Raw genomic sequence first — 10356 nt, 5'->3', positions numbered from 1 at the left:
TTTGTCAAAAAACAAACAACAACAAAACAAATGTTTTGTAAACTTTTGAGTTGTAAAAGTGAGGAGGAAGTATCTATCCTTTTCTCCTGTTACAGAGCTAGTCTGGAAGGTAGAACTAGGGTGTCACCCTTGGTTTGAGGCATTGAACTCTAACTCAGACTCAGTTTTTGTCCCTCTTATCCAAATAGAACTTGGCAAAATTTGAGGAAATAGAATGAAGAAACAGAAGAAGAGAAAGAAGTTCAGTAACTTCCGGGTCCAACTGCCCTGCTCATAAAATCTAACAGTGGACTGTAGAGTGCTTTGGGGACGGGTGTGGAGGGTGACCAACCAGCCAGACCAGAGAACTCAGGAGCTCAGGGTATGAGGGCCAGACAGCAGTAGTAAGGACTTCCCAAAGCCCCTGGTGATCCAGTGCGCAGCTGCGCGTAAGAGCCGCTCAGGGTAACTATCTTTCATGTTCTTATGAAACATATAGTAATAAATTGTCTTACAGTTTGTCAAGTGCAATATAAGTAAGGATGTGGGTCAGGCATATGGGTACACACTTGTCCTCCAAAGACTCAAGAGGCAGATGGGAGAGTGCATGACCCTGTTTCAGGAAGGAAACAAATGCTTTTAAATAGAAATATGAACATGACAGCTGAAATGTCTCAGTGGAAAAAGGTGCCTGCCACCAAGCCTGGTGACCCAGGTTCGACCCACATGGTGGATGGCGAGAACTGACGCTGACCTCCCTACACTGTGGCGTGTGCACATGCGCAAATACATGTAAAGAGTTCTGGATATGAATATGAGGAAAGAACAAAGACAGCCTTTCCAGTGTGCAGGACTTAGTCACGGGTGATGGTGCTGCCCAGCTCTTGGGAGGCTAAGGTAAAAGGGTCGAGTATTCAGGCTTATTCACAGAGTTGAATGGACAAGGTCAACTGGGCTGCAAGAGGCCTTATCTCAAAAAAAAAAAAAAAAAGGAAGACTAAGCACTGTGTCCTTGCTGCTTCTGCCTGTCCTTGTGAAGCACCCTTAGAAAGGGACTCTTGAGAGACAGCCAGTCACAGTCTTTTTGTTTCTCACCATTTTAGAATGCTGCTTCTAAATTACCTGGGCAAAATTGGGTCCAAAACCCCTCTGATGGCAGCTGCAACATTCTCAGTTGGCTGGAATACTTTCGCTTGCTCAGAGTCGTTGGAAAAACCGCTAAACTGGCTGCTGTTTAATTACTACTTGACAACTTGTCTCCAGTCTTCAGTTAAAAAGTAAGTCATATTTAAACTTTTTGTTGCCAAACATTTTAGATTACACAATCCAGCAGTATGAAATTTTAGAGTTTAACACTACCAGTATATGTATATTTATTTATAAACATATTTATTACAGTACTAAAATATTCTTTATATTATGGATGCATACCAAAAATCATAAGGTAAAAATATAGATAAAATGAAGGTGGGCGGTGGTGGTGCACACCTTTAACCCCAGCACTCCCAAGAGGGAGGCAGAGACAGGCATGTCTCTGTGAGTTTGAGGCTTGTCTGTTCTGCAAAGTAAGTTCCAGGACAGCCAGGACTGTTAGACAGAGAAACTCAGGTTATCGGGTTTGGTAGCAGGCACCTTTACCCACTGAGCCATCTTAGACCCTATCTTGAAAAACCAAAAGAAAAAGACATAATGTATTCTTTCTGTGTTTGTGCCCCTCTGTTTGTTTTGCTATTCTAAATTATTCTGGAAACTACATTAGTGTGAAGTGTGTTTGGTGATGTTTGGGCTGTTTCCTTAGATTTTCTGGTTGTCAGTTTTTTTCAAACCTAATTCTTTCTCAAGGTAGTATGTTAAGAATGTCCTGTGTGGTGGTAAACCCCTTTGATCCCAGTACCCAAGAGGCAGAGGCAGAGGCAGGCAGATCTCTGTGAGTTCAAGGCCAGCCTGATCTAAATTGTAAGCTCCAGGACAGCTTGGGCTACATAGAGACCTTGTCGCAAAAAAAACAGACAAACACAAGAGTGTCCCATGTTGAATAACCCAGCTCCTTAAGCATGTTCTTACAAGCATAGTGTGTTTTAGAAATGGGAGCATGTGAGCTGGCAAGATGTGGTAGTGTCAGTCTGTAAGTGGTAGTGTCTGTCAGTCTGTGTGTGGTAGTGTGAGCCTGTAATGTGGTAGTGTCTGTCAGTCTGTATGTGGTAGTGTCTGTCAGTCTGTATGTGGTAGTGTCTGTCAGTCTGTATGTGGTAGTGTCTGTCAGTCTGTATGTGGTAGTGTCTGTCTGTAGCCCCAGCCCTCGTGAGAGGATGGGAGGCAGAGATGGGCTAGCCTGGTAAAAGCGGCAACCCATTCCAAAGCTGTCTTCTAACCTCGACATGTGCACACGTGTGTATGCACACACACACACAGACTTTAAGCAAACTTAAAATTATTTTCATTATACTTTTATTAACTTTGTGTGGGCAGTATGCTAAGTAAGTCAAAGAACTGTCTGTGAAGAAATTCTTTCTATCATGTGGGTCCAGGCCAACAGGCTTGAGAGCATATGTCTTTACCAGTGAGTCCAGCAAATACTATTTTAGTACCAGCGTTGTGCCCTGTGCTAGTTAGTCTGTTTCATTACCTGTTCTTATGTATTTTAGGTATGACTGAGGTAGAGATTACCTCAATTCTTAGTTTGGAATTTCTTTTGTTCTAGGCACCAGCATATGTTTGTCAAACAGATCGACATGGACCAGGTCATGAAGGTAAGGGGTAGCTTTTCCTAATATTTTTATTTCCTCTTATGACTCCAAGGGTAGATTCAGCCTGGATTTGTTTTTTTAGGCTAAGTCTATTAGAGAGTTTGATAAACGATTCACCTCAGTCATGTTTGGATACCGAACAATTGATGATTATTACACCGACGCCAGTCCAAACCGCAGACTGAAGTCCGTGGGAATCCCGGTGTTGTGCCTGAATGCCGCGGATGATGTCTTCTCACCCAGCCATGGTAAGAATCTGTCTGTCTAACACACTTCAGTGTGAATTAACTGTTCTTTCAAAGACATCTTTTAGTTTGATTTCTGTGTATGCCTGTGTGCGTGTATGCCCTGTGCGTGTATGCCTGTGTGCGTGTATGTCGTGTGTGTGTATGTCTGTGTGCGTGTATATCGTGTGCGTGTATGCCCTGTGCGTGTATGCCCTGTGCGTATATGCCCTGTGCGTGTATGCCCTGTGCGTGTATGCCTGTGTGCGTGTATGTCGTGTGCGTGTATGTCTGTGTGCGTGTATATCGTGTGCGTGTATGCCCTGTGCGTGTATGCCCTGTGCGTGTATGCCCTGTGCGTGTATGCCCTGTGCGTGTCAGTGGCCGTAGAGGCCAGAAGAGGACAACAGATGCCTGGGACTGGAGGCACCAGACATTAGTGCTGAGAACTGAGCCACCAGACATTAGTGCTGAGAACTGAGCCCCAACTGCTGAGCCATCTCCCCAGTTCCTACTTTAACTTTGAAAATGTTCTTTTTAAGAAAGTACAGCAGTCATATAATGTCTTCTATTATAATTTTTACTAAAACGCTACCTGCATGGAGCTCCATGCCTGTAATCCCAGCACTTGGGACACTGACGCAAGAAGAAGAAATGAGCTTGAGGCCTGAACCCTGATAACTTTAATAACTTCCAACCTGGGCCAGGAAGACATTATCTTGAAACATAAAAACAAGCAAATAAAAGTTAGCGTTTAGAACTTAGTATCAAAGTGCTTCAGACCACATGAGCAGTGTTTTCAGGGTTCCCTTCTGCTGTCAGGCCCAGTGAAAGCTGATTGTGTGTTCTCTTGTTTGTGATCTTTGGTTCTCGAAGGCAGGGCCTTTGGGCAGATTATGCTCTGGCATCTTTTCCTGGGGAGAGCACCTCATTTTCCTGGAGTTCCAAAAAAAAAAAAAAAGTTGAACTTTTTCTTCCCCTTTAACCTGAAAGAGGACTTGAAACTTTAGAAACACAATACGATGTCCTTGAGTATTTCAATGCTGGAAGCAAATCTGAGCCAAAAATTTATTTCTAAATGAAAATAGATTATAGTTTTTTTTATTTCTCCTGGAAAGAGTAAGGAAGAAAATTATTCCAAAATTAACTTTCATACTCTCTTAATTTAAGAATAGCAGTTGGGCAGGAAAGATGGCTCAGTGGTTGGAAACATGTATTGCTCTTGCCAAAGTCCCAAGTTCAGTTCCCAGCACCTACATCAGGCAACAGGAAATCACCTGTAACACCAGACCTATCGCCACCTGCTGGCCTGCACAGGCACTTCACTCATATACACAACCTGTCCTACACATGCGTAATTTAAAATAACAAAAATAAATCTTAAAAAGAAGTCTCCTAATTTAAAAACCAGCAATAAGCATACGTATTTGTTTATCAAACATGTATGCCGTCTTACTAACTTACAAAGTAATCTTACAAACTTCAGTATCAAAAGGCTTGCCCTCTAACTGTTGTGTAAAGATGGTTATTATTTTGTTGTTGTCAACACAGGATGTTATTCTGTAACCCAGGCTTCCCTGGAACTCGTGATCCTCCTGCCTCCACCCCCATGTTGTGGAGAGTCAAGTGTGAGCCATCATGCCTGGCTCCAAAAAATCTTTTTAAATCAATTTTAAGCTTTAATGTGTTTGGGTGTTTTGCTTTCATGTGTGTCTTCACCTGGTGCCCACAGATGCCAGAAGTGGGAATCACAGCTCCTGGAACTAGAGTTCCAGATGGTTGTGAGCTGCCACGTGGGAGCTGGGACTCAAACCTGGGTCCTCTGGAAGATCTTAAGTGCCCATAACCACTGAGTCATCTCTCCAGCACCTCAAGAAAAGAATCTTTTATTTTCTCCAAATACTTAATTAAAAGTATTTATTTGGGGTTGGGCTGGAGCTCAGTGGTAGGGTGCTTGCCTGGTTCATTTGAGGCCCTGAATTCAGCCATCATTAAACAGAATTAATTACCCAGATTCCAACCCTAATGATTGTGTTGTAAAGTTTTAGAACATCCCAATATACACAGATGCCTTAAATTGCCCATGGCTTCTCTGGAGGTCACGTTTACCCAGAGATCATTTCTAATAACTGGCACTTTGGGCCTTCCCTTGTAGATAAGAAAATGAAAGCTGGGCAGCAGTGGTGCATGCCTTTAGTCCCAGCACTTGGGAGGCAGAGGCAGGTGGATCTCTGTGAGTTAGAGGCCAGCCTGGTCTACACAGCGAGTTCCAGGACAGGCTCCAAAGCTACAGAGAAACCCTGTCTCGAAAATCCAAAGAAAGAAAAGAAACTGAAACTGGCTTTGGTGTCTGTTAAATTACACAGTGCTCGCTTCGCATCTTTTCACTGGGTCAGATCTGATGCTTCTCCATCCGTTTTTATCCTTTGCTGCCTGTGTTACAAACAAGAGTTTCTCAGCATTCAACCTGACCCACAAGGGTGAAGTTCCAACTCATTGTTTCCTGTTTTTTCCCAGGCCCTTAAAACAGTCTTACCACATAGTGGACAATTGTCTGCAGCCTGCGGGAACAGGCAGCCAACACCCTTCACAAGGCTGCCCTGTCTGCAGTCAGGGTTAGATTCTCTCAGAGTGCTGGGAGGAGCCCGGTGCGAGAACTTAGATTGAGCATTCACGAGGTCCCCAGTTGGCCTTTGGGGCATGTGCCCTGCACTTGTGGATGCACACACATATTTTATTTTTCCACTGTCTGAACACTAACACCTAGGAGAAAAAGAAAGCAACTTTAATTCATGACCTTGAAGTTTCTGTTTAAATTTAACGGGACAGGGGTGCACAAACACTGCTGTTCCTGTGAGTTAACGTTATAGAGGATGCACAAACACTGCTGTTTCTGGGGAGTTAACATGATAGGGGTGCACAAACTGCTGTTCTGTGAGTTAACATGATAGGGGTGCACAAACACTGCTGTTCCTGTGAGTTAACGGGTTAGGGGTGCACAAACACTTCTGTTCCTGTGAGTTAACGGGTTAGGGGTTAACAAACACTGCTGTTCCTGGGGAGTTGTTTTATGTCACTCCAGAGCTGTTTTCCAATAGTTTCTCTTTGCTGTTTGAGAAACAGAGAATCCGAAAGACAGGAATATGAATATATACATATATATTGAAATCTGGGATTTCAAGTCCTTTGTACAGTTATCAATCATAAATCATGTTTAGACATCTAAATTCACATATGATCAAAATTACACTGAATGGATTTACAACTCTCACAAAGGTTAGCTTAGTTTTAATTTCAGAAAACAAGAATCAGCCTGTATTTTTATTTTGTTTTATCTGGTCTTTCTAGATGTGTTTGTGCACGAGTATCCACGCACTCTCACGAGTGCTACAGAGCATTAGGAAGGTCTCAGTCAATTCCACCACTGCCATGTGGGTCCCAGAGACCAAACCCAGGATATCAGGCAGGGGACAAGCGCCTTGGTAGCTGAGCTGTCTCACAGCCAATAAACAGCCTGCACGTTAGGTTATGTAATATCTTGGATTGATTCCTTTAGAAATAAGGATCTAGTAGAAATAGGTATTGTTATAGGAATATAGATGATTGTATAAATTAGTCAAACTCAGTCCATTTAGCCACACTCATCACAAATATTTGTTTAATGATTAGAATGTTTTTACTGATTAGAAATGATCAAGTGTGCTTTACCTAACAATGTTAATGCTCTCTCTCCCCCCTCTCTCCCTGTCCTTCCCGCTCCCACCTCTTTACCACCAACACCCCATCTTATGCTTTGATTCCTCAAGCTATCCCAGTAGAAACTGCTAAGCAAAACCCTAATGTCGCTTTGGTCCTTACTTCTTATGGAGGCCACATTGGTTTTCTGGAGGGAATCTGGCCTAGGCAATGCACTTACATGGATCGAGTCTTCAAGCAATTTATGCAAGCCATGGTCGAACATGGACATGAACTCAACAACATGTAGTTCCTTGGGTACATTAAGTCTGAGCCACCATTATTGGATCACCTCAGCTCAGTGCACATGTCAACTCCTGAGTGTGAGGCTGGCAAGCCAGCAGATGGTGAGGAGGTCCAGTGCTGTGGGAAACAAAACAACTTTGTAGCAAGAACTAAAGCTAGTGTAGATTGTTTCTGCTGTAGCTCTTATTTTTACTCTGCCTTACCAAGTACAACCTTAAATTAAGTAGTCCTTATAAACATGAATTGCACTTAACCAAAACTATTGTGTAAAAGATTTTAATCCTCAGGGTATTGTTAGATTACCCAGTCCAGTGACTTAATGACTGTTAAGAGATTGTGATGATTTGAATGTAAGCTCTAAGCGAGCATTCCTGAAAGTCAGCACTGACCAGGGACACAGCCTGCACCTGTGTGTTCTGACCTGAGAGGGTAAATGCAGCCGTTAGACTGCCTCCTGTACCTGCTCTTTTATCCTGAGAATATTCAATTAGGGCTGACCTGTGTTTTATAATTATCATTTACATGCTTATTTTTAAAATAGTACATGTGCATACATATATCACTATATTAAAATAAATTCTATCATTTTAAGTTGTTTCTTTGTGAATTTTTATCTATAGAAGTAGAGCCCTGTTGGGTGTGGCAGCACACAGGTTTAATCTCGGCACTCAAGAACCACAGTCAGGTGGATTACAGTGAGTTTGAGGCCAGCTTGGATTGTAGTGAGCTCCAGTCAGCCAAGGCTGCAAAGTCTCAAAGAAAGAAAAAAGGCCCAGAGTGAAATATCTGAAAAGTATGCAATTGATAATTTCATGAATATATTACCAAGAAAACTTCTTACTTCACTGTTTTCAGGATATAGGCTGATGTCATATGCCACTGAAGAACACTTCAGGCTGGGGCACTTGCCTAGCATGCAGAGAGCCTCGGTTTAATCCCCAGAACTACATAAAATTGAGCATGCCGCTGAGCGTGTAGCCTGTAATTGCAGCACTGTGGGGGTTGTTCAAGGGCCAAGAGTGGAGAGGGGACACTTTGGGCTACAGGATATTTAATTGGGTGGAAAGGTATCACAAGCTCGCCCCCCCACACACACACTATGTGTAATAATTTTTTTTTTTTTTTTTTTGGATTTTTCGAGACAGGGTTTCTCTGTAGCTTTTGGTTCCTGTGCTGGAACTAGCTCTTGTAGACCATGCTGGCCTCGAACTCACAGAGATCTGCCTGCCTCTGCCTCCCGAGTGATGGGATTAAAGGCGTGCACCACTACCGCCCAGCTATGTGTAATAATTTTTAAAATTAAGTTTAAAAATAAAAAATAATTTAAGCATCGCCATGTCCAAGGCCCTGACTTCAATCTCCCAGTACCATGGGAAAAAAACAACAATAATTTGGTAGTTATTGGCAAATTCCTTTTATAGAAGTTTTGCTATCTCTGTGGTCCTGTCTGCAGTACTGCCATTGTAAACTGTTTTGTTTAGTCCTGGCTGACCTAGGATTCGCTATGTAAATCAGGATAGCCTCCAACTTACAGAGATCCACTGGCCTCTTCTTTCCAAGACTGAAATTAATGGTTTGTGCCATCAAGTCTGGCTCTCAAACTGTTTGAATTTTGAGGGTTTTTTGTTTTTGTTTTTGATACATGTCTCATTATGTAGCCTAAACTGATCCCAAACTCTCAGCCCTCCAGCTTCAGTTTTCTGAATATTTGGGATACAAAGTTGTAACCATGCCCAACTCCAAAACTATTTTATTGTGTGATAATTTCATAAGTGAATATATTTTGATCAAATTCTTCCCCTCCAATTCTTGCTGAAGCCACTCCAGCCTTTTTTATGTGCATTGGTGTTTGAGCTGCATGCATGTCTGTGTGAGGATGTCATAGCCCCTAGAGCTGGAGCTACAGAGGATTGTGAGCTGCCATGAGGGTGTTGAGTTAACCTGGGTCCTCTGAAAGAACCACTGAGGGCTGGAGAGATGGCTCAGTGGTTAAGGGCATTGCCTGCTCTTCCAAAGGTCCTGAGTTCAATTCCCAGCAACCACATGGTGGCTCACAACCATCTGTAATGAGGTCTGGTGCCCTCTTCTGGCCTGAAAGAACCACTGAGTATCTCTCCAGGCCTCATGTGTTCTTTTCTTTTCTTTTTTTTTTTTTATGAAAGTGAACTCACTTAATGTCAGGTCTTTCACTGCAACATGAGCAGCCTACTGCATCCAAAGAGAACGAGCCCCCCCCCCCAGTAGACATTCACTGCCAATAATGCCCCCAAGGCTCAGGAGCCATCTTGTGGGGAAGACTGAGAACCAGGGGTCATGGAGAACTGAGGAAAACTGCAGCAGCTGTGCACAGTGAAGGCGCTCGGCCTGACGAGGAGCATGGGAGAAATGAAGAACATATTGACAGACTGCAGTCTCTGATGGGGAAGCTGCGTGTCCCAGAAGCTCAACATTGTTATCATACAGCCGACAATGAGATGAGGGTTGTTACAGATCAACAGAGACAGGGTTTGTGCTATACGGCTGGATCAAGGAATCAGATTTAGCTCCTCTAGATAGGAGTGGTCTCTGCAGAGGAGCAGTCTTCAGGCTGTAAACATGGGGTGGGGAGAGCTATGGTGAATGTTGTTTGAACACGCTGTCACTTTTCACACTTAGGACCCCAAGGAAGGCTTTGCCATGTCCCTCTAGGTATGAAGCGGAATCCTGGACATGGCAATACTCACTCAGGACCTCACACCCTCCCCACAGTAGTGTTTTCCAGACATGACCTGGTCATCGCACACAGCAGCTCAAGTTGGCTGTGACTGCATGCACAGAGCCTGTCAGAATTCCACTGTGGATAAGGAAGGGGCTTAGTCACACTCCTAGCTGATGGAACTTTAATTTTTATTTTATTTTACTTAATATTTGGGGAGAGAGAGTGTGTGCGTGCGTGTGCATGAGTGCCTTGATGCATGTGTTAAGATCAGAGGACAACTGAGTCAGCTCTCCTTCCATGTGGTCTATGGGAGACTTGTCTCCAAATGGTTCACTTTTGTTTTTTTGGTTTTTTTTTTTTATATTTGGGGTATTTAGCCTTTATGGTGGTATAAAGGGTTACTAGGGTAAAGAGAAGAGTGGGGTACAAAGCTGTGTGTGCCATGGAACAGAACTATACACAGGGAAATCCCACAGGCGATACAGACGAGTGACGCATGCTACTATGGTCTGGGGAATAGGAGACAATTCTCCAGTGTGTGTGGCTCGGCAGGTGGGGCTTGCCGCCAAGCCTGACAATTTGAGTTCAATCCGTGGAAGCCACCCACAGAAGGGAAGAACAGATTGCTGAAAGCTGTCCTCGGATCCCACACATGCTCCATGGCAAATGTGCACTCAAACACATGCATCACAAAAATAAATGGTAAGAACTTATTAAAAATGTATTA

General features: G+C 43.3%; 1 protein-coding gene and 1 long non-coding RNA gene across 2 annotated transcripts in view; one reads left to right on the top strand and one right to left on the bottom strand.

The window, feature by feature from the left end:
• Abhd3 (abhydrolase domain containing 3) overlaps positions 1-7095 on the top strand; it is a 49355-nt gene extending 42260 nt beyond the window's left edge. The window contains exons 6-9 of the mRNA XM_005355753.3: positions 1083-1256; positions 2681-2729; positions 2809-2974; positions 6757-7095. Of these exons, the coding sequence (XP_005355810.1) occupies positions 1083-1256; positions 2681-2729; positions 2809-2974; positions 6757-6935 (568 nt within the window). The 3' untranslated portion in view covers positions 6936-7095. The remainder of the gene's footprint in view (positions 1-1082; positions 1257-2680; positions 2730-2808; positions 2975-6756) is intronic.
• Positions 3614-7051, bottom strand: LOC113457094. Its single transcript, XR_003377729.1, has 3 exons — positions 6867-7051; positions 5487-5713; positions 3614-3886 (listed from the first exon to the last, which is right to left on the bottom strand). It is a non-coding gene; the product is annotated as an uncharacterized LOC113457094 (long non-coding RNA).
• Positions 7096-10356: the final 3261 nt, after the last annotated feature.

This window comes from Microtus ochrogaster, chromosome 18, assembly GCF_000317375.1.
Source record: "Microtus ochrogaster isolate Prairie Vole_2 chromosome 18, MicOch1.0, whole genome shotgun sequence".
Lineage (NCBI taxonomy): Eukaryota > Metazoa > Chordata > Mammalia > Rodentia > Cricetidae > Microtus > Microtus ochrogaster.
This window is presented reverse-complemented; position numbering and strand designations above follow the sequence as displayed.